This window comes from Lathamus discolor, chromosome 3, assembly GCF_037157495.1.
Source record: "Lathamus discolor isolate bLatDis1 chromosome 3, bLatDis1.hap1, whole genome shotgun sequence".
NCBI classification, from domain to species: domain Eukaryota; kingdom Metazoa; phylum Chordata; class Aves; order Psittaciformes; family Psittacidae; genus Lathamus; species Lathamus discolor.
In genome coordinates this window covers 79,904,545-79,929,595 of record NC_088886.1, presented here as the reverse complement: position 1 = coordinate 79,929,595, position 25,051 = coordinate 79,904,545, and the positions used below count along the sequence as shown (strand labels likewise).

The 25,051-nt window shown below is 38.0% G+C and overlaps 1 protein-coding gene across 2 annotated transcripts in view; it reads left to right on the top strand.

Annotated features, from left to right (window-relative positions):
* RFTN2 (raftlin family member 2) overlaps positions 1-22,192 on the top strand; it is a 32,999-nt gene extending 10,807 nt beyond the window's left edge. For both annotated transcript variants that reach the window (XM_065669987.1, XM_065669984.1), the window contains 5 exons: positions 1,346-1,546; positions 6,221-6,342; positions 7,519-7,622; positions 14,315-14,393; positions 18,285-22,192. In XM_065669987.1, coding sequence (XP_065526059.1) covers positions 1,346-1,546; positions 6,221-6,342; positions 7,519-7,622; positions 14,315-14,393; positions 18,285-18,554 — 776 coding nt within the window. In that variant the 3' untranslated portion in view covers positions 18,555-22,192. The remainder of the gene's footprint in view (positions 1-1,345; positions 1,547-6,220; positions 6,343-7,518; positions 7,623-14,314; positions 14,394-18,284) is intronic.
* Positions 22,193-25,051: the final 2,859 nt, after the last annotated feature.

The following is a 25,051-nucleotide window of genomic DNA, read 5'->3' as shown; positions in this document are numbered from 1 at the left end:
AACTCTTTTCCTTACAATTTGAAATACTAGGTTTGTTATATGTAGCAGAATAAAAAACCTCTAAGTAAAAAGCAGGAACTCTTTCCTCTGTTAAGGGGCTTTGTCAGTGTATTCTGGTGTGGCCAGGTAGATTACCAAGCAGTGCACTGATGTGAATTCTCAAAGGCAGTCTTACATGCATGTAGGTATGTACTGCCACTTCGATATGCCATTTCTATTTAGGTCTGCTCAAAAGATGCAAAACTCATTTCTAGAGTTCTAGATTTTGAGGTTATAACATAAGAATCTTGACCACTTGCAAATGGCCAATTTCTGATATTCATGAGCAATTGAATAGTATTAGGAGACTTCGTAGTACCTTTTTCTGAATAAAAATGACAGTGATTTCACTTTAGTATATGGGAAAGGAAATTAGGGCTTGTCAGGATTAACACATTTTATGCTAGTACAACCACCTGTGGAGGAGGTAAAATGAAACTGTATAAAAAGGAGAGTGATCTCTTACTGATAAGAGTTCCAAATTTTGTCCTTAGCGCGCCTTATTCCAGGTACCTGATTGGTTTGTGTTAATTTAGACTGCTCAGATACTGAGGTGCTAGACAGTCTGAGAGCAGTTGCCAGAAACTGTTGTGTGTTATTTCTTCACAGCAGTGGCATACATGTGAATGTATTTGTAGCATGTATTTGTATAGCTAGGACTTAACTTGTCACAGGTGATTTCCTAAAATGCTATGAATTTGTGAATTTTAATTTTTGATGAGTGCTTGTTTGACTCTGTAACAGCTCTATATTAATGCCTAGATATAAAAAGCATTTGAGGATATGCAGGTTTTGTGTGCTTAACTCATCATTTACTGTGTGGGAAACCCCAGTAGGCAGCTAATTATACGGTTACTTAAGTCATCTTCAGAAAGTAATGGGTCAAAATCAGTACTGTACAAAGCATTCCTGGTACTTAAAAAAATTAGAAAATTGTCTTCCATCTTCTATTAAAGTAATTTCAAATGTTTGTAGTCAGAAGTTCCATGAGTAGCAGAAATAGACCCTGTTTCCACTAGGGTTTTCTTAGCTTTAGTATATTTTCTCCATACAAAACCCACGCACCTGAAAGGTCCAGGGACAGCACAAGTGTAATACGTTCAAATTTTTCTTGTATCCCAGAGTGTGTCCCCCTCACACTTCATCTTGAGTGTGTTTAGGACTCAAGCTGAGTACAGTCACATCAGGAAACAATTCTTCAAAGTGTTGCTTAGGATTAGAAACCCGTGTTGAAATAAGAGATTAGTAGTGGCTTTATTTTGGAGCACTGTCTTCCAGAGGTTTATTCTCTTTTCCTTTTTCTTAGACAAGCTGTATACAGTCTTCAATGTTTTCGATGATGATTCTACCTGCTGGACCTATCACGAGGGTGCCTTGTCTATGAAAATAACAAGAAAGGGGCCAGTTATTAGTACACTGGAAGCAGACTGGCTAGAATTAACCACATTTTATTATAAACAAGGATTGTCATTAATTGATTCATTTGTACACTGGGAAACTTCTAAAGGTGAGTACTGTCCCTGGATACCATGGAGCTTTTGTTTGTTTATGTATATAATTTGTAAAATTATATATGTATATATATATATATGTAATATTATATATGTATATAATTTGTAAAAAGTAAATCATGTGTTGCTGCTTGGTGTGAAGAGCAGTATGTAACCATGGTCAGATAATCATTGTATATTTATAGAATCTGATACCTGAAAGGAGAATAACTTGGGATTTGGGGCAGTTGTAGCTCTGAATAACTGAAATTCCTGCTTCATTTTATCAAACTGAGGATTTCCAAAGCGGTAAAGTAGTGTAGTGTTATAGTGAAGTTAATCTTTCATGCTAGTGGGCTTTTTTAGGGGTTTTTTTGAGGAAAAGATAATGGGGGGAAGAAAAATAATTAGATAGATGTTTCCCTCGTGTTCATATTCTGCTGATCACTGCAGATACTGTGCTGCACTCTGCTGAATACTTCTGTTGAGACAAAAGAGCACTTTGAGTTCTCATTGTGCTTGTTGTACTGTTACCTAAGTCAGACTTCTGTACTTCCTGCACTCTCCAGCTATTTGCTGGGCTTAAAAATTCTTTCCAAAACACCAAGTTGCATTAAAATTCAACTGTTGATCCTGAAGATTCAGAATGCTTCTGCAGGTTGTTCTAGTCAGATGTAGACATACACAGAGAAATGTGGGTTTCTCCTTGCCCTCAACTGTAGGCAGATCCTCCAAGACCATTTTATGCAGCTGGGGGAGAGGTCTTCCCTGGTCCTTCCTTTACTCTCCTGCAAGGATCTACCAGCTCCATTAACACTCAGATTGTTACAATGGTAGAGCTTCAGGCCACAGGATTTTCACATTTTCATCTTTATTCTGCCAGTTTCAGTTCTATCTCAGTTTTTATTCTGGCAGATCATACTAGCCTCTTCAGGGTTCCTAGCCTTCATCCTCCCAGTGAACAAACACAGGCCTGATGTCAGCAATGCCCATTGCTACACACTCTGCTGAGCCCAAAATCCCGCGCTTTGGCAGAGCTGCGAGATAGTGCTGTATCACTGCTGATAACAGGAGCAGCTCTTCATTGACTGAACTATTTTGAACTCTAAAACTCTGTTCTTGGCAAAATATGTAATTAAAAGATTAATTTCCATTTGAACTGAATTTGTCTGAGAGCCAGGAATTAGAAGTGTTAAAAAAAAAATAGGATGTAGCTACTGTTGCACAATTACTCGAAAATAATAGTAGCCAAGTGTTAGGGGAATAGATCAAGAGAGACTGACGTAGTCAATTGTTTCAGAATTTATTTATTATTGTAATAAATGTTGTTTGATAGCAAACTTAGAATTTGTACTTCAGTTATGTGATACTTTGATTGGATTTGTTCATGTCTTGTATTAAGTTCTAAGTTGTTGGTGCCCCTTTAGAATCACTTCTGGCAGTTCACTGTAGGCAAGCAAAACACGGCTGCGGTGGAGGAAGAGTCTTGCAAAAAGGTATCAGGGACCTTAAACAGTTTTTGCAGTATGCACGCTGATAATCAAGTGTAGTACTTTACTTAATAATGTATTAAAATGGCTTTCATAACTCATTTTACTCATATGCTTCTTACAGGAATTATACAAGGAGGACAGAATCACTGGGGTTTTGAATAGTTGTAATACTGTGTGTCTAATGCTTTTTTCTGATATTCTGATTTAAAATAAATTGCATTCAGCATCCCCTTTGCAAGCTTTGGGCTAGCAAAGGGCTTTTAAAAAAAGAAAATATGGAAAATCTCTGGAAGGTAAATGATGTAGATTCTTCAAAATTCAAAGAAATAGTGGGAACTCAGTTTTCATTGTTCTCAGTAGTCGAGTTTTGGGTATGAATCACAGCGTTTCTGGAGCTCGGCAATACAGTACATTTAGTGATTGTCAGAGGAACAAATCAACATCACAATATGTACCACAGATTGAATTTGGCAGCTGGTCTCTCTCAAACTGCCTATTCTGTGCACTTAAACTGTCTAATCATGCAGTCTGTATTAGTCATCTTTTTTTTGCTCTTAAATTATAATTCCTATCTATTGAAGTCAGTGGAAGAAGAAAGTTTCTTTGGGGGTGGAGAGGTGAGAAATCAAACTCCTAGTTTTCAGTACAGCTATTTTAGAGCTGGAAAAAAACTCTGTAGTTATGTTATAATTCACTAAGGACTGGTTTTGGCAGCTGTTGATACTAATCTTCGCAGCTGTTGTCCAACCACAGTTTTACAGTCTTCTCATTCCCCTGTAGCTGTCTGCCTTTCTCTATGTGAATAACTTTAATACCCAAGGTTATGACTTATTTAGGGATTTCATGCTGCCTTTTTGCAGCAGTTGGTGCTTCTGCTTCAGCCCCACTTGACTGGTATGTATTTCAGTTAGACTCATGGGTGGGATGCTGCTGAATTAAACTGGCTATATTCAAAGGCACAGGTCACTATGTAAATGGAATTCTGCAGCTGGTAAGTTTCTGTAACCACAGTAAAAAATTAATTTAGCTACTGAGTTCTTAAGTTAAAACACTTGTTCTTGAGGTGCATATTGAAGAGCTTTATAACCAGATTTTGGTATTCAACTAAGGGAAACCTAGAATACTTTTTTGGAAAGGAAAAGCATTTAAGCACTTGGGCTCATTACTAGAATTACTTCTTGTATGTCTGCATGTACATCTAATTGTTGTCTTCACCTCACCTTTGATTGCTTTTAAGTGGTGAGATATATGTAGCAGTAGTTGTTCTTTTATATAGCTTTAATGAAATGAGCAAATTTTATCTATCATTTAAATAAAAACAAAAACACCAATCCAAGTCAGGCAGCCGCAGAAATCCTCCTTTGGTTTGGACTCTACAGATGTTCTGTAGAGTCAGCAGAATTCTGTTGTTACCAGGATCAAAATGCAATACCCAATTTAAGGTAGGAGGAAGTTTTAACATTAAAAGAATTAAAAAATCATTGTCAAATCCTAATAATCACTAATTTCTGTGTTCTGCTGCCAAAAGAGGATGCAGTTATAAAAGCAATCCAGGTAAGTCCTTTTAGCAGGCATTTGGATCACTGTGGTGTTTCTGCCATTTGTAACTGCCTTGAAGGCTCTTCTTGTCATAGAAATACCTAAGATTAGTAGAAGTGCTGTGGAAATGGCGATATTTTTGCTTTTTCTGCTTTGTTATTTATCATGCAGCTCTTTTTTTTTAATTAACCTTTAAGTACTGATATTAACAAAGATAAACTATTGTAATTGACAGAATGGGCAGGTGAACCTGTTAGCCACCTGTAGCTTTTTCAGTAGAGGTGAATTTGATATTCTACACTATGAATTATCAGTTTGTGTCAAAATACCACCAAGTGGAGGTATCTTGTGTCATAACTGTTTAAAATGTAGTTATTCTGTCATTTTTGAAAAAAATGGGAATATTCAACCATGTTGTAGGTGGGCTGCCCATTTTAAGTATTTGCCTGAAGCTGAAGAAAGGTAAAAGTCCATGAGTTTCTAAGATTGAGTATTTACTTATTGCTAGGACCTGTGCAGATATTCATATGTTTGTGCCTGAAGCCATATATTTGGTTCCATGTACAGTCACGTTATAGTTGTGCATTCCAAAAATAACGTGTCCAATATATCTACAAATACATTGTAGAGATATGTATGCATGCAAGTATCTAATCATAACTCAAACTACATAAATCTGCTATATGCAATATAGTAAAAAATATTATGAAGATATAGTTGGTATTTTATGGTACATTAAAGTGTGCTCAAAAAAAAAAAAATGGGAATTCCTGGTTTACATAGCACAGCTTCTGTGCCAATCTCATCAGTTTTTAAAACCAGACCAGTTGTGTTACAAAGTTTTCTTTGTTTGCTAGGTGTTTGGGGTTTTTTTTCTTTAAATTTGTCTGCCTTCCTTGAGTTTGTGACAAAAGCAGTCATTTTCCCAAATCTCTTTGTGCAGCACTGGAGAGGATTTCAATCTGATATTCTGAGGATCAGATAATTTTACTGCTCAAATTTAGTTCAAGATAGTCAGCAGTCAAGGTACAAAAGGCTTCCAGTGGCTCTTAGGAGAAGCAAAACCATAAAATGAACCAATATCTGATGTTCAACTTCAGTTTGGGCTAACCGGATACTATAAGGCTTCAACAAGTGAGTCAGGGAGTTGTGCTCTGAAACTTCCTTCCCAGCAGGAATTACTTCTGTTTGAGGCTCTTCCTGTGGCCATTTATGTATTTATTTAAGTAACAGTAGTTAGGCTCTGCACTTCATGCTTCACTTATCTTTATGGTCTCTCCCACCACACTAAATGCCACACTTACTGTCAGCGTACAATATCGGAGTAAAGAAGGTTTATGCCCATCTAGTGCAGGGGATATGTTGAATACAGGAAACTGGAATTCACATCCAATCATGGAAGTGGCTAATGCTTTTGAGAAAGTAAAATGGTCCATAGTTCAATTTGTATAGTAAAAAGGGGTTTGAATAATAAATGGACTCCCATACTTCATCAGGTTGTCACCAGACACAGAAATAACAAGAAATTTGTTCACTGTCTTGGTTCATTTTATTTTAAAGGACTGTTCAATGAAAAAAAAACAAGTCCATGTACATATCTCAGCAAGATACCAATCTAAAACTTTATATTTCAGTTTATATTTGCATTTATGTTCGCAGGGGACTATTTGCCTAAATCTTTAGAAGGATTATTTATCTACGAAGAAGAAGGTGCTGGGGTTCCAGGTTCTAACAGGAAAGGAAATGATGCTATAGTTGTCGAACAATGGACAGTCATTGAGGTAAGCTGGTGATTATTTAGCAATGCTATTTCCTACTTATATTTTTCTTTGGGTTTTTTTTTCCTTAGAATGCTTGTACTAGTGGCTGATGAACATTCATGGTGGTTTCTTGAAGCCACCTGCATAAGCCAAAGTGTTGAATCAGCAGAATCAAGTCAGACCTGTGGCCATTGATCAGTGTGCGTAAAAAATATGCTGCAGGGGTTATGGGCTGATACTTGCAAGCATTCATATCAGCAAATTCAGTCACCAGAGAAAATGTTTGGTTTGTTGGGTTCTTTTATATGTTTGTTTCAGACCAATTCAGACATAATCTCAGCAAATGCAGTCCCACTCACAATTTGCTGAAGTAACCTTCAATAAAAAGGGGAAGAAAATACCCAAACCTAGAAACAGCACAAGAAAAAATTGATTGTGAATTACTAGAGTATGCTTTTCAAATGTATATTCTTAGTAAAATTTTACAGCTAAGTATGAAAGACTTCATGTTTCCTAATAAATTTACGTGTACTACTGTAGCATGGTACAGCAATAAAATTATCTAATGTTTTTTAATACTCTAACATTATAAGATTTTTTGGCATTAATGAGATGTGAAAGTAATCATTGTTGAAGGATATGAAGGGCTTACTTTTCAAATATTCAATGGTAAATACGTTTACCAATGTGATAACAAATAACATAAAACTAAGACCTTTCAAATTAAAAAAGGAAAATAGGAAAAAAAATACTCAAAAAAAAAAACCCAAAACAAACCACTAACCACCAAAACTTATATAGCTAGTATATACTTCATATATATGAGATGCTTATTATTCAGATGTGAAGTAAAAACCTAAATACATCGAGACATCTTTTATAGTGTTGAAAAAGCTTTAGGCGTTAATTTAGCAACATGACAAGCTTTAACAAGTGGGATGTGCTTTGAATGTCTTGCTGAATCAGGGCTCATACTGTAAAGTTAGTGCATTCTCTCTGATTTCCTAGTCTTCCATAGTCTTGAACTTCTGAAATGGTTTTCAGTTTGAAATAGTGAATCCACAGAAAACAGCACAGTTTAGTGTCCTCTCAAAGGGTTATATCATTATAAATTAGGAGAGTCATCATAATTTCTGTAGAAATGCAAATAAAACCTGTACAGAGTCACTTTACTACTTTTTATAATTATTAATGTAGGGGTGTGAAATTAAAACAGATTACGGACCTTTATTGCACACGCTGGCTGAATTTGGATGGCTCCTGACCTGTGTCCTGCCTACACCTATTGTACGACATGACAGGTACCCAAACAATCTATTACAGCATTTTGATGCGTACATCCCAGAATTATCAAATGATTACTTGGGTATTTAAATGTAAAAGGAGTTAAAAATGCTAATAATGCTAACTGCTTATAAAACTTGAGATATAAGGAGCGTTATGGTGGAATCCTTTTTATGATACTGGTTTAGGACTGCTGGCTTCAGTGAGTTTCAAATGAAACTGATAGTCCTGAATTTAAATACATTGTTTATATCTAAACATGAAAGATTTTATTTAGGAAATTTTTCAGCACATAGCCAGTCCCCAACAATGGGGTTACTCATGCTTGAAGTTTAAACAGGTGTTGAAATGTTTCATTAATTTAGGATCTTGGTGAATGACTGGTTTAGACTGTGTAAAAAGTCATGTTGTCACAGGGCAGTCATGTTGTATTTATTGCAAATTAGGGAGGAGAATGCGTTTAATCCAGCAAGTTACTGGGCTGTTACTCTTCTTTGATGTAGACAGTACGTTTTGATTCAAATACAGTACCAAACTATTGGCTTTCAGTTCTTTCACTGTAATATTTATGTAGATGAATGAGGGGCTATATAAACGTAAGAAGAGCTCAATAGAAGACCTGGATTCTCTATAAGGTTCGGGGGTGGGGGTGTTGTGTTTGGTTTTTGGGGTTTCTTTTTAACAGCAACGACAAAAATTACTATGCTTTTCTTTATGATATCAAGCTAAAAACTGTCAAATGAAATGCTGGTTTAAGCATACACCTCTTCATTTTCTCTCCTTTTTCCCTTCTTTTTAATTCCCTTCCCATTAGATTAGGATTGCCAAGGTTTGAAAACAAACAAATGTACTGAGGCTTGGCTTAAGGCTCATTAAGGACAATGGAAAGAGTGGGTGACTTGAGTAATCTTTGGATCCAGACCTCACTGTATTAAATCAAGACAGCATGAAAAAGGATGTGAATGAAAGGTTCTAAGAGAGCTGCTCCAAGAAAGTGGAGTTTTGTTAAGTGATTTGGCATAATTAAGTCAACTCACCCATGTGAGGAGGAGGTTTTTCTGGTCAGGCAGAAGGTGTCGGGGTTTCTTGGGGACTGTATTTTTAATAGTTTAACCAACTGATTAAATGCAAAGACAGAAGAAGTTGCGGTAAAACCATATGGCATGTTCTGCTATTATGTTTTTAAGGGTCTTTGTTTTGTTTTTCTCTGTAATGTATGAAATTCTGAACTTCTAAAGCTTCTGCTCCAGAAAGAAGCAGTTTCCAGAATATGAAAATAATGGTTATCCTTTAATTCAGTTCTTCAAAAAAAATGTCATAAAGTGTTTCAGCTTTGAACATGGCGACTTAAGGGTATGTGAAACATTGAGCCTGGTTTTCAGAAACAGCTGAAATTTTTGGTGAGACTTTAGAGCTTGAGAGCTTTTGGGATCTGGATCTACTTCTGGAAGGATGTGAGTGGAGAATGGGAGAGGAAGATTTTTAGTAGTCATGGTGTGCTGTAGGTCATAGGATGAGACAGAGTTTTCAACCTCAAACCAGTTCTGTCCTGCAAACAGTTTAGCTGTGCCCTTCCCTGTAGGGTTTGGACAGCAGGGTCAAGATTGTCCTGAGCAGTTGCTGGTCAGTCACTCTGTGAGTATCAGTCTGTGCTTGCAGCCGGCAAAATTCTGGATGATCTTTGAAGTCCTTTCCAACCCGAAGCATTCTGGGATTATATGACTGTACAGAACAGTGCTGTTTCATACCTCATAGATGGTAGAGCAAAAGCAGGGCCACTTAAAAGGAGCTATGTGCTATAAGGAAAAAAAAAAATTAGGGAAAGTGCTGTAGGAAGTTCTAACAGATTCCTTAGATTGGATCTATTCCTTAGATTGCTAAGAAGGTAATATACCAGCATGATACTTAAGTTGCATGAGTTCTCTGAAGTATTGTTGTGAAACAACCAGCCCATTAATGGTTGTGATCATGCAAAAGGGAGTTGTATCCTGGTCAAATCTGAACTTGGTTTCATATTGCATCAACACTAGAATAATTCAGACTAAGAAAAAGCATTTGTTTTCTCGCCTAAATGGCTGGATAGGTGTGTACATGAACTGTCTAACACTTGTTGTCCTGCTGTGGCTTGTGAGATACTTCTGGGAGAAATACAATAAACTGTGTTTTGTGTGTCTGTGGTATACAGCTATTCAGTTTTCTTTAAAAAAAGTTAAAAAGCCCATGAACAAGAACTCCTAATTAGGGATTAAGAATTCTTTGGAACCCAAAAAAGAATGTATCCATCTTGATAGGCTAAGTAGTGATTGATAAATACTATTTTGAGGCATTGATGTTGGTTATTTATAGAGGAGAAGAAATTCCTGAATGGTTACTGTGTGTCTGATACGAAAGATGCCATTACTGTGGTGGTGGATTATCCTAGGAATGCAAGTTAAATGTCCCAATAAAGAAGGACACTTTATGCTGCCGAACAGCTGGTCTGTTCCCAGACTTGGAACTCTGACCTCGAAACTTGAATATTAGTGGGCTTCAGAAACACTGGAAAAAAACAAAATGAGCATCGTTTTGGGATGATCTGGCAAATTCATATTTTCATATTTATTTAAAAATGTACGAAGTAGATAAATAAAATTCTTATCCAAGAATAAAATGTTAGCAGGGCAGCCTGCTCCCTATTTTTAGTCACCATATTATTTTACTCTATTCTGTCTTCCTCTTCTAATTCATTGCAAAACTATCCCACATCTGCGATCTGTTCCTAGCCATTATGCCCACTGCCTGTCTGGAAATGAAGAGTGTGACCATCAGGCTAACACAAGTCCTGGGGTGCGACAGTGTTGTCATGCACTGTTGTGCTGCTGCTTTGGTTTTCACATGGTTAGGATGTGAAGCAGTTTAGAAACCACCAGCTGTAACGTCTGTTCCTGTGTGGTTTTGTTGTTTGAAGTTTTCCTATTTTACAGATGTTCCCCTCCATAAAATAAAATGTCCCGTTGTGTGAAGTGTCGTGCATGTGACAGCTGAGTGTCATGGATCACTGGCCTGTTTCAGGCAGGGGCAGCCGTCTGTAGGCCTGCTAAGTCCTTTAACTCCTGCCTCGGTGTCTGAGGCATGTTGGATGCAGGAAACTTATTCTCAAGAAATGTAATCTTTGCCGTTACAAACAGAGCAATGGTAAATGTCATTTCTGAAGCCTGCCGAGTTGCTGTTTCGTGCAATGCTGTTTAAAAAATAAGTACTGTGGGGCTTTGGGGTTGTTCGCTTTGGTCAGCATGCTCTAAAACCCACAGAAGTTACCATCTTCTGTCAGTGTTTCTCTTTTTGTAGGAATATGAGAAAACAGAGCATGAAAAATACATATGATGGAACATTTGTTGTATCCATCCGTATCTTGGGAATTATATTGTGTCAGCAGTCAATAAAGGATTTTTTGACCTAAAAAAGTGGAAAAGAATCCAAGACAGATCCGCGGTAATATTAGTGACCTGAAGAGCTTCCTGCATTATATACAGCTCTTACTAGTTAGGCGTCTCCAGACAATAGTTTGACAGTAATTATGCCAAGTTCAGAAGCTGTGTATCAAGCATAAAATCAATAGTCCTCTTAGGAGTTAAATTAGTGAGTGGGGAAAAATGTGTTAGAAGATACTTCACTGGTAACTTAGTACTGTTGCAGTTACTAATATGATATTATCACGAGTTTGTAGAATTTTGTAGAATTTCATAGAATTTCATAGAATTTCATAAATGTTTGTGGTCTAAAATTAGAGTTATTTCTATGGTGTTTTAAATTTTTCATTGAATGGATCCCTTAAGCCAGGAGACTGTCCCATGCTGGCATCTCTCTCGTAACTAAAAGTCTAGATGCTGTGCAGTTCCAAAGGGTATTATTTTAGGAAATTCAAAACACCTGAATGGGTTAAAAGAATTCATCATCTTGCTCCTGTTGTTCATGTTTCAGAAAACATTGCTTAACATTAGAATGATGAAGTGCTTTGTATGTGAAATGTTTGTGCATTATAAAAATAGCTAAAAAATCAGAGCAGGACTACTTGGCTTCCAGCTTGATGATTGTTTTGGAGGACTTATTTAATAAATACATGTAAAAAGACAAATATATTGCCAGTGCAGCGTAAGCAGACAAGCAGATTGCTGGTGTTTTAACAGAGGAGTTTCTGTTGCTCTTCATCCCTCTTAAGAGACAGGAAAAGGCTTCAGCAGCCTTACTCTGCAGTGACCTTTATTTCCCTTCACTGATTACTGTAGTCCCTGAAAAGGGGCAGTGAGACTGGCCTTGAGTACTGGAAAGCAGGCAGGCAAACACAGTGCAAAACACTGACTCTGTGGTTATTAATTTACTATGACAAACTATTGAATGCGAGTTCTCAAAATGCCCTGACGAGGCGAAGGGGGAATATGGAAATGCAAGGGAAGCTATGGAGTGGCTTGCTCTAAGGGCTTTTTCTCATTTAAATTCAGTGGAAATCCCACTGTCATTCAGTTCTTTGTGAATTAAGCTCATAGCTGCTTTGTCGTGTGTGGCATTTTAATAAGGTCACACTTAGAAAATTGTTAATTTCCTTATTGTCTACTCACCATCGTGTCTTTTCTCTGTTCTAGTAGAATTTGTACAAGCTGTAGCTTAAAGTTTGGGGATTTTTTCTTTTCTCTGAAGGAATGCAGACACTGTTACAGAGTAAGCCGTAGGCTCTTCCCGATGCCAGGGACTGCGTTCAGCCTTCCCATTTAGAAGAGAGGTTCCCCAAGTGATATTATCAAAACAGACATAACTGGGCAGGGAGAGATGCCTAGCCAACTGGAATGAGGTTGCAGGATTGCTGATCTCCTTGTCATGACATAAAATTGTAACACATTTCCTTTTAATGAATGCAAATAGCAGGGTAGGAGCTCTCAGAGCAGGAAATTGATGAGTTCATTCTTTTGCCTCGTTTTCCCCACAAGCTGGAGTTTAAGATAGTTCTCTGTTCTTATCCAAGGAAGATGTGCAAACATATGCCATGACCTGATTTCACAATCTTCCTTCCAGTCCAGCTGAGAGACTAAACACAGTCACAAAACCATCACCACTGAGTATTGATCAGATGCAGCTGAGTGTGCTGGGAATAGTGCTGGTTTGTGTACTTTCAGAGTTTACTTCCAGAAGCTCTGCTGGGGCAGCGTATTAACAAGCTCTTCCTGATGTCGTAGGAATAGTTTTAATCCCTGATTTTTCTTGGATTAAGTCCCTAATAGTAATTATAAATTAATTCTATCAGTCTTAGCCGTGGCATGAAACCTGAAGCAATTAATCTCAACTTTGCATGTGGTACTTAAGATTGTGACATACCCATACTAAAGTACAAGTTTACATTATTTTAGTAGTTATTTCCATCAGGTTGTGCATAATTATACTGTTTAGGATTGATAGACTAAATAGAATCATAAATCCTTCAAATGACCTCTCTAATGTCTCTTTTATGTTTCTCTTTCGCTACTTTTCTTTATCATGCTCTTAAATCTGTAGTCACTCTTCTGCTGAAGTATTTCTGTGACTTTCCTTCATATGCCTGAAGATCTCATTGAATACTGCAGAAGCTGAGGGGAGAAGAGTCTGTCAAAATGTAGTATCTTGTATTTAGAAGAGCAGAGGAATTCTTTAAACCTTTCCATCCTAGAGCTCTGGTCTTGAAATTATTGCTCTCTTGCGGTGCCACAGAGTCAGGCTTTGTAGCACATAAGCAATCAATGTGCCGACCTGAATTTCTGATGGAAAGATGACGAAAATGAATACATTAAAACTTGAAAAGTATTTATTGTGAGTACAAAAAGAGTGCAACAGTAGTGAAACATCCTGTCAGTAACATCTATTTGGTTTGAGGAACAAATTTGTCCTTTCATATTTTTTTTATCTAAAAGCATTTCTTTGGGGTAGAAAATAAAAAACATGCTTCTTTAAATTGTATTTACCACAACAGTATCAACGTTTCTGAAAATTCCAGCACTAAAAACTGAAGTTCCTCTTTCTTTTTTCTTTTCCCCTTTATTTATCTTCCTACTATATTCTCTTGTCTTTCCTGTGCATGTATTTCCCATGTACAAAACAACCAGTGTCATTTATCTCATGCATGTGGTGCTGAGACCATAGGTGGTGAAATAGCAATCTTATTCCAGCTGCATCAGTAAGATATCATGTTACAACTGGAAAACACCTTCTGCTTAGCGGTAAAGAATGTTACTTCCCAAGTTTCGTACCATAAAGTATTGAGAGATTTATTGAAGCTGTGGATTTATTGAGGTGGGGCCTGTTCATTGTGGTTTCAATAGGTAGCAATATGTTGCTGCATATGTGACAGTGAAGATAAGGTTTGCTGCAGACGTAAAGGTGCAGGCTTTGATTTAAAGTAGGAGCTTTGGTACTTAAACTTTCAAGATCAAACATGTTAAATAACTAATCATAGTAATACAGATTTTTTCTTCTGTATCAAATTCCATGTGTAACACCTTAACCCCACTCTGTACTTCTTATGCTTTAATTTTTTAAGTGATTACTGAAGTGTTCAGGAATTAATAAAGCAGCTAATGCTGGGTAGTCTGTCCCATTCTCACCATGGACTTAAGTCCAACTTAATAGCTGACTCTGTAAGATATGAACTTGTTACAGTGACTGTTAATGCCTTTATAATACTGAAATTATTTTCTTTAAATTTTAGTGAAGGAAATCTGGCCACAAAGCAAGTCATTTTTCTTCAGAGACCTGTTATGTGGAATTCTGCTGTCCAGACACCAGAGGTGAGTAATATCTTTATGGTATTAATGTAGAAAAATGAGTTACTCACTTAATGGTTAGATGCAGAAACAAGCTGGGCTTCAAAATTAAGGGAAAAAGGTGGCAGAAGAGGGTTTCCCTTGAAACAAGATTGAGATTGCAGAGGCCTTTGCAGCTTAACTTGTATATTATTTTTTCCTTAGCTGTATAGCTCTTAAATTAACCCACAGAGAAAAGCATGAGCATGCTAAAAACCTGTTTTGTGCAAAGAAGCTGCTGTGTCACAGGTGGATAAACTTGGCTATGCTGTAATTATTTCTTTAAAAGTCTTCAGGAACTCTTAAATGTTCTGACTGAAATCTGTTTCACATGAAAAAGAAAACATTTTCTTTTGACCTCCAAAACATCTACTTTCACACTTGTAGAAGAAAACAAGTGTCAAGCTGTGCAAAGGATACTGTAATCTGGAGGGTAACAGGATAAAGGGATGTTAGCTGCTGTTGCATGAAAATGTGTGACAGAAGTAGAGGATTTAAGATTCCTGCAGCTGGACCTCAGCAACTCCTTGCCTCTTTTGAGTGAGGCTCCTGTGGTTTATAAAAGTGCTTTGGGGATTAAGTAACTGCCACTTACTGTGTTCTACTCAGAGTCAAGGTCACAACAGTTGATGCACCTATATAGTGCTTTAGTAGATACTGCTGTGGCCACAGAAGGATGAGCTACTGGCGAGCTCCTCTGTCAAGTCTTCCAACATCCTGTGATGGGTTTTAATTCTTGTTATTTCTGTTTTTCAATGGCCATTCAAGCTTTCTCTAATCAGCATGTCTTAAGCAGCTATGAAAGTTATGGATGTTCTCACTCATGTCAAGCACCACAGTAGAACTTTACAAACTGTCATTCACAGTATTGTACATTATTATAAGGCAGTGATACCCAGTCTGCTTTACCTCCATCTGTTATCAATAGTTTCACAGGTCTCTAAATTTCTTGCATTCATATTTGATCTTTCTCTGTCCTTTCTACCTTCTATCCAGTCTGTTACCTTAACTTCTGTTTCCCTCTGCTTAGTGTTTCTAAAATACACTCTAACTTCTCTTGTTCCTCTCCAGGCTTTTGCTTATCGCCAGCCTAACTTCCTTCTCACAGTGTCCCCTGATAATTGTTACTTCCATGCCTGGAAGAACTGCATTTAGCATGCACAATTAAAGTCCTGTTTTTCTCTCTACTGCCATCTCAATTCCCAGCTAGTTCTTGGACACTGTCTGTAATTTATTTCTTAATTCAAAAAAACTTGAGCTTCTGTTTTTTTTCCACTTTAGTGTTCTGTGTAGTCTCCCTTGCCAATGCCTTAATCTCTTTCATTCATACCCTATTTTCTTCCAGTTCCTCATATGTTTGTTCTTTCCATTAATTTCCCCCTGAGTCCAAATATCTTCAGCTTTCAAAGCTTCTGACCCCTGCTCTCATGCTTGACTTAGTTGTCTTTACATGCTTTCTTAATACATTCCTGAAAGTGGTTTTTGGAGTATAATTTTCATATCAGTATTGTAAATATATAAAAATGTAATTGTGCCAGTCATGATGAAGTCATCCTTTTCCTGGTACTTCCCTACTTTTTTTAATACACTGTATAATAAGGGTATGGATTCCTGATATGAGTAATCTTTCCTTGGTAAGGCATATTATTTCTACCTATAAGCATCTCTTAAAAGGCAGCATAGCTGCATAATACAAGTTAGAATGGTTAAGACTGGATTTTGCCCAGGGATGCAATACAAACCAGCTCTGTGAAAGCATTCAGCTGAGCAACTGATGAATCTTTGAGATGTGGTTTAAATTAAAAATAGGAAGCATTGTGCTCACAGTTTAAATTCTGTCACCCAGTTGTGCGTTGATCAGCAGCTTCGGTTTATACAAATAAAATGGTGTGTTTTGTACTTACTATTTTACTTTGTCGTAACAAGAAGCCTTTGGCTTAATACTTAACATACTGCAAGTAAACAAGAAATAGCTGATTTGTAGCCATTTACATCAGGATTACTGTGTTTAAAGACTGAACAAACTTAGTATCTAAATGTGCTCTTTAAGTACGAGTAATTATTTTACTTTTTCACCAGGAAATTTCAGTGCGCCAAGGGTATTTTAGCATGGGATAAATAGGTGGTGCCGGCTGAAGCTGAAATGTTCAGCAGAGTAATATTTTCCTTCTGTTTTTCCAGTTACGTTGGTTTTCCCCTAAATTTTCATCTTTTTACTTAATGACTTTTTTACCAAAATGTTTGAATTGGCAAACGATTTAAATTCATGGATTTGTTATTAATACCTAACTAGTATAGGATGTTGTGCTAGCTCTGCATTGAGTAGATAGATTTCAGGTGCAAAACAGCTACTGAAATCTGAAAGCATTAACTTTTGCTCTGGAAACTTTAATATACTTATTGCAGATGTCCCTGAACATGGATAGACACAGCTATGTGACTTTATCAAACCCTTGCAAACATTTTAGTAAAAAACATTTAATTATTGTGATTCTGTATTGCTGGGCATTGTTCTTTTAATCATTGGATCGAAGTTAGCATTTCCATTTTGAAAGGAAGCTCTGCTTCAGTAAGAACTGGGGGGGGGGGGGGGGAACCTATTATTTGGTCTCTTATTCCCACAGGGTCTGTTTTCTGAGGAGCGTATGTTTTATGTCCTCACAGCTCATCTCTCTACCTTATATATTGATGGGATAGTGCATTACGGCCTGGCTTCTGATTTATGTAATGGTTTAAAGGCTTCTTGGATTAGGAGCTGTACTGCCTCAGTGGGCTCTTTGTTTATCACAGACCATTTGCTTTTCTACAAGAATAGTTCAGAGGAGGAGGTCCAGGATAGAAACAGACAGTGCTTGAGGTCATTTTTTTTCTTTTCTCTTTTTTTCCCTTTATTTCCCTTCAGCAGAATTCTCCATCCTCTTACTGTGGCATCCAGGCAAAGCTTATTTCCTTTTGTTTCTCCTGAGGCAACGTTATTTCCCCTTAGTGAAATTTCCCAATGTCTCCCTTAACAGCTTCCCTAAATACATTTCCTTTAGCCACAGGGACCATTGTTTTTACTGTTTCAAAAGGGTTTCAGGAAAAAAAAAAAAAAGCAATGTATAGAAGGGGGGCACAGAACTTGCCAGAGCATGGCAAAAACATTTGTGGGCTGGTTTTGTTTTGAAAGGGTTTGTATTTGTGCATACTCCCCTGTGAGAGTGCTTGTGTCCTGTGTGCCGAGGCTGGATTCCTTCTCAGCTAGATGTCCTCCTCCTCTGGACAGGGCTGTGTGCCCTGGCAAAGCACCTTCTGGTTTAATAGTGCTTGTGCTGACAGCAAGGCTCCCGGCAGATGGCCAGGGCACTTCTGCCTTGCTGACCATGCTCTTTTGCTGTGACTCAAGGCACTGACGTTGCTTCTGGAGGCGCTGCGTCGTCACTGATTTGAGTGCCATGGATAGCTCCTGGTGCTAAAATGGTATAAGCCTTTTATTTATATGTGATGCCTCAGAGGACCCTTAGCACAGTCTGATAGGTCTGTTGTTTGCATAATTCACAACCTGCTTACTTTGACTTTGGCAGCCATCACTTCCAAGAAGCATGTCAGGAGATCCCTGTACTAAGGCTCACGTAGGTTACCCTGCTCTTGCAGGGGGGTTGGACTAGATGATCTTTTTAGGTCCCTTCCAACCCTTGGGATTCTGTGATTCTGTGATTCTGTAATGTCAAGCTGTATTTACACCAAGTTCTTCACAGAATCATATCATGGTTTGGGTAGGAAGGGACCTTAAAGATTTTTTTTCTCCAGAGTTCATAGTTGGAAACAGTGTTAAATGCTGCCTGATGTTAAAATGCGTCTAAGTGAGCTAACATTAAACATCCTCTTGTATTTCAGAAGAAATCCTTAAGACAAGTTATTGGGGAGGAAAGAGGCAAAGTCTCTAGCAGAAGTGTTGGATTAGATACAGCTACTTCTCGCCCTGTAGAAACTGGACAACCACCCGATGAATTTCACTTATCTCCTTCTAAGCAATGTTGGATTAAAGAGGGATCCTCCCAGTATGGAGGCTTTCCAGGGTTCAGTAGCAGTGATGGAGTATTAAGGGAACTGGATGATGGACAATTTGACCAGGAAGATGGAGTCACTCAGGTCACATGTATGTGATAACGTAAGTAACTGCATCAGATGGAGATGTACATAATTCACACAAATGTATCTGATGTTTTCTTTGGTTTGTTTTTTTTAAGTCGTACTACTTTAAATGCATTGGTATAACCTTTTCCCAGACTCATTTTGTATTCTGTCTGTTTCTTCATTGTGTTAATCCTACTGTAGTAATACTCCTCCTGCAAAATAGTTTGGTTTTCTGTCTCTCTTGAATAGAAGAATTACATAACTGGGTGCTCTGCTAACTTGTTAATACTTTTGACAAGCAAGGAAGCAAATGCTGCAAAACAGTGACAGTTTGAACTGTGTGAGTGAGAAAGGAATGAGGATGTTTAGTGTTTTCCACAAGCTGGAAGAATGTTATGTTTTTTTAAGGGTGTTGTAAATATTGGTGGGGAAAAGGAACAGACTGTTATGTTTTAATGTAATTTTAACTTGACTTGCCTTGCATTAATTCAAAAGCCTAGAGAAATATTGTCTTACACTAGAGTTTTAACAGTTTAAGCTATGTTTGTACAGAACAACTCTGGAGGCTGTAGGCACACGCTTGCTCCTGTAGTATAGTTTCACCTATGCAGGATTTTAATGTCTAAGCCAAAAGCTGTCTGAGCATATAGCTTGTATAATGATGTGTCAGTAATCTACTCATGAGTGGAAATTCAGATCCACTCACCCCCTGAAAGATAACTTGCAGTCCATGAAAAAGCAGTTTTGAGAAACTCACTAAGAAGCACTGACAGGAAGGTGCATGATGATGCTGATAATACATAGGAGGAAGAAGTAGGCTAAACTTAGATTAGATCATAGACTATACACAAAAATGCTGCTGTGTATATATATAAAGTTTCTCAGCTAAATGTATCTCATACTGGGTGAAGTATGTTCAACTGCATCAAATAGCAGAAAGAATGTTCAAAGGATGAAATCGCTGTGCTTCCATCCTCACCGTGGGGAGGAGCTGCATATATGAAGGGAGGTTAACACTGGCAGGGCTCTGTGGAGAGGCATGAACAGGAAGTATTTTAATGCTGCTGTCTTGAAATTACATCTTACAATGGAGAAGCTGAATGAACAAAAATGCATCTCCAGGAGGTAAATGTAACTAAAAATTGTGCTTTTTTTTTCAGTCAGTTTTAGAAGCAAAAACTATAAATGCTTATCACAGTGAAGCCAATGCAAAATAATGTGGTGAAAACGAGAATTGGAAGACCGAGCAGACATATTCACAACACTCCTCTCTGTGGGCAGTACAGCTCTCACATTACTCAGGGATTCTGATACCTGTCCATGTGTGCTGTACTGCGATCACTGAGAGGAGTGTTGTGGATGCATTAACTGCAGCACCCTGCTCCAATGGGGTGACATCCACCAGCTGCTCTGGGAATCTCCCATTCCCAGGGGTAGATGGTGGTACTAAACGCAGTGGGCAAATAGATGCAGTGACAGGAGCACCACTGACCGACTCCAGACAAGCACCCCAGGAGATGGCCAGGATGGAGGGGAAGTCAGATTGGAATATTCCAAGTTAAATCTTTGATAGTGTATCAAAGAAATTACCTTTTATAAAGCAGTATCCCTGCTCAAGGTGGCTGGGTAGTGAATCCTAAAACTGAACTGCAACTATTTAAATGATATGATGTATAAAGTAATAAACTGAATGCAGTTGATCTTGCTACAATATATTCATTGGATAAAAAGATTAATTGAATCTTTAACTGAGATCTTTTCACACCACCTGTTGAGAATGCAAAAAATTCATATAAATTAGTATCTTTTAATTAATGGGATGCCCACAAGGGAGATTCTGGTTTGGAACAAAGGTAGAAATTGAGTATGCGCTGGATGTCCACAGGTACGCTCTAGAATATCCCCACTTTTAGCCAAGAAGGCTTTTGTTCTTGAAATGACATAAAGCCATGTTCCTTTTCAATAGCCCACAGTTTTAACTGCACTTTAGTCCTCACTCTTGAGTCTCACAGGTGTCAACAGTGCTGCAAACCTCTGAATTTCTTTATGGTCTTTTTAATTCCATGCAAATGCATTGAATTCTCTCCTGCGAACCCACTCAGCAATGCCTATAGTTGAGGACAGCTGGGATTTTTTAATGCCATGTCTCTCAGTATCTAAAGTTGCCGCTGCTGTAGAAACACGAATCTGGAGTTTTCCTAAGCTCTGTTGTCTTTCACCTCACAGGGCTGCATTTAGGCTCTGTATTAGAATAAAATAAAAGACAGTTCTTCATCTAGAAAAAACCTCAACCTGACAAGAGCCAAGGTAGGTAACTGTAGAGTGAGTGGCATGGAGAGGGTAGCACAGGAATAAATTCCTCAGCAGTCTTTTTTTGATACAAGAACTCAAGGGAATAATGGGAATGGTAAATAACAGGTTTGAAACAAATCACGGTATCTCTTCAGCTGACTGTAGAACTCCTGGCTGCAGCACACTGTGTATGAAACTGCATGGCTTTAAAGGGGGACTGAAAAATTCCTGAAAGGGAAAACATCGCCCTGTTCTCTCTAAGCCACTGACCCAGGAACTGTTGGGACACTGTGAAAGCTGCTCTAGCTGAGTGCATGCTCATCCTGTCCTCCAGATTACTGTAAGCACCAGTGCTTCATCCCCGGGGCGCATGTAGCTGAGAGCAGGGTCCTGCTTGGCAAGGCTTGCTTTCAGGATCAGGGAGTTTGTGCTGGGTGCACTCAGCCTGTGTGAAGGCTATGCAAGGATTAGCTGACTTCATGTACCAGCTGAAGAGCACAGAACAAACCACCCCTGTTCCTTGAGCATGGATGCTGAAACAGAAATAATTGAAAATGCTTCTAAAACAGATCACAGAAAATTTTCCATTTAGTTCTTTATAGTTAAGATTCTGAAGGCCAACTGTGTCTTAGCCAGGAGAGTGAAGAAGGCAGGGTGCGTTTTGGGTGTAGGCTGTTATAACTAAAGCTGCTTGTTTTGTCACCTGGTCTTACAGCAACTAGAGCATTAAGGTGTGCCTTTATTAGTGTTGTGACCAGCACCAGCCATTAATTAAACAAAGATTGTCAATCAGAAGAGTTGTCACAATAAGTCTGGCAAGGTGGGGTTTTTGTATGTTCCTATTTATAGAGATATGTATGCACACACGCTGTTCAGTTTTCATTTTACCAGAATGTATTTTACATGCTCATGTTTTTACTGAAAGAACTGCAAATCAAACTTGAAGCACAGCCGCATTCTCTGACCAAAAAACAAAGTAAACTTACTTATTCAGTAACAAGGCTTCAGTTAGGAGCCTGTGTGCCTGAAATGTAATGGAAAACTCCCTTACCTGTTATGTGACAAACAGCTATTAGAAGAACAGAGGTAGAGGCAACTGTTCATGAACCCCTGCAAAAGTCTGTTTATACTTTCTGATGCTTAAACTGTTTGGAGAGGAAATACTTTTCTAGTGTTTACAAGCAGGAAGAAACCATCCACTGATACTGTGCCCCGCTCCTGACTGTCAGAACAGTTTATTTATGTTCCTAGTCAGCTGCAATGAACTGCTGCTTAACCTCAGCGTTTCTGACCTGTAAAATACTGTTGTTTGTAATGCTAAGATCTGGTCTATAGTTCTGATAGGAAGCTTCTCGCCATTAAAAGCACTTACTAAATCAGCTGCCAGTTTCTTCATTACGTTTGCCTTGTGCTGACAAGACCCTAAATGTGTTAGATCAATGTATGCCTTTCCTCAAGCTAGAGCTCCTTTTTTGCAGTTTTGGCTATAGCTCCATGCAGCTCACAAAGCACAGCCATCTATTAAAAGCTGATCTGCCTTGTTCTTAATATGTTAATCTGCTGAAGGTAGAATGTCCAGGTTGCTGTCTTGACTATTCCCTGTGGCTTGATTCTGAGAACAGCGTTAGCCAGGACTTACTTTCCAAAGCCAAATTCCTGCATCAGAATTTAGACAACTGGAATGAATATAAGTGAATGTTCTGGACTTCAGGTTAGTCTGATTTGGAAGAGACAAAGTGGTTTAGAGGAACTGGTCTGGTGACATGTCCTGATGTGTTTAAGCAGCTAAACTTTTAATAGCCTCCAATATAATTGAAATAAGTAGCAAAATCACCAGAACTGCCTTCTTGCATGCTGTGTTAAACCAAACCTCAGGAAAATCCTCAGTGACTAAGGAAAAAGCTAGTTGAAAGTTATGCTTTGCTTGCAGTGCGCCCTTGCATCTGTGCCATGCTGTCATACTGTGCTTATTGAGGCATCTGGAAGGTCCTCTTTTGAGATCTTCCCTGTTACTTGTAGAACCATTATTTTGTGATTTGAGAGGCAGAAATTAGAGCTCTGACTTCAGGATGCCAATGAGTATTTATATTTCTCTACTTTTGAAAGAAGAAATAAGACTTCACTCGAGCTTATCCTGTAGCAGAGATGGGAAAGCACCAACCTTTCTGCTGGAAGCACTCTGGCGCCTGTGTTCTTGGACGACATGAAGAACGAGAATAACTTGCCAAAATATAGCAGTATGGATAAAGAAACAGTTTAATTTTATCCTTTTTTTTTTTTTTTTACAATATAATTCAAAGACAGTCTCAGTTCCCCTATTATGTAGAGTCTAAATTAAGTCTGTTAATATTTATTAGACAAATCAATGGTTTGCTTAGGCTAACTGAAGTTCTATGGTACCGTCAGGCACATGTGTGTACACAGTACTCATGTAAACAACAGCAAGGGAAAATACAAGCAGTGTTTCACTTAGGCCTTATATAAAATCAGATTAGTAGAGCAAGTTAACTTTACAGTGCAAATCCCAATGAGAATAAACAGGACAAAAACTTCTGAGTTTTGTTTTGAAGTGAAACTCTAAAGCATAAGAGGACGAGAAGAGGTTTTAAACTTTTAATGCAGTCCTGAGCACCACATCATTCTCTTCAGTTTTGCAGAGGAAATGTCATTAGCAACACCAGTGACATGGGTTTGCCTGTCTCAGTCACCATGGCCAACAGCAGCATGCAGAGTGTCTGCACTGCAGAACCACCCTGGATGGTCCTGCAGCGGACTGTAACCAAGCTAAATACATCATACTCCATCTAGAACACAGGTCTCCTACCTGCAGCATCAACTTCACCGTAGCTATCGCAATCGAGTAACCTGGTCCATACAAGGCAAGTTACAACTACGTGTATAGACAGTAACTAAAGCTACTCTCACTTAGACAACATCTCATGCAATTACCCTGCTGACAATCAAATACAGTGATAACCATGAGACAAAAAGAGCTGTTGAAGTACTTAAGTTTAGTCTCTCCATTTTCTCATTGTTTAAATTCCCTTTACATCCAGGTGGTACAGTTGCTTGAGGTGTGCTTGATTCATAGAAAGAAAAACAGAATTTAAGGCATGTTTAGTAGTATTATGAAAAATGACTTACTAAAAATAAGTGGATTCCCTTCTTTCCAAGTAAGTATAATGTAGAAAACAAAGTGTAGATTACCAAAACCAGCAGTGTTAGCCCATTCTGACCTGCTTATAGAAATAAAACAAGGGCCCTTGGCAACCTCAGAGAGAAACAACCAGCTAACTTCTTAAACAGCTAAGTAAAATTCATATAACATAAGAACACTGCTAGTGCTTTTAGACCCTGCATTCATGTAGGCTTAGCAGTATGTCTGCTGTATGCATCTCAAACATTTAATTCTACCATTGTAGACATAACACAATTAAGCAGCACTCATGGAAATTGTCAGTTATTGCAAATCTGCAAACACAACTTGAAAGAAACACCTGACAGGGAACAGAAGCATGAATCCAAATCTTTCTGTCAAAGAATATAATTGTGGTGAATGAAGAAAAACAACTGTTTGTTGGAAAAAAAATAATTAACTCTTGCAAAGAATCAGGGTCAGTATTTCAGATACTTAGAAGGTTTATACTAGGAATACAAGCAAAGACTGATCTAGTGTGGTATGTAGTGTAACACGAGTATTGATGAGGTATAATCTGTAAGCAGTTGCCATAAATACACACAGGTATAAGCCATTGACTTCTCTGCCACAGTTACTCTGTAGAGAAGTTGTGGACTGGAGATCAGCAGAAGTCTGCCTTAGCAGGATGGAACCCGTCCCCTGCTGTACACAAACCTCTGCTGCTAACAAAACAAGTCCAGAGAGTACGTTAGACGTATATCAAGAATATATATGTTCAATAGCATAGTGAAATTGTCCTTTTGGTATTACTAGTACTATAGATCCTATTAGTATTTGGATATACACATACAGGAATATGCACATCCAAAAAGTAAATCTTCAAAGCCATTTTAAAAAAATAGAAGCTAAATTAGGAATAAGCTACATTGCAAGAAGCTTCCTGCAGAATTATATATTTAAGGTAATAATCTTTGAACTAAGACTTAATATAGCTACTGCATTAAAAAATGGCTTGCTGTGAAATCTTAATCTCACTTTATTCCCACCCAATCAGACACATCTTCAGGATTGTGATTCAATGATTGTTTAGCAGCAG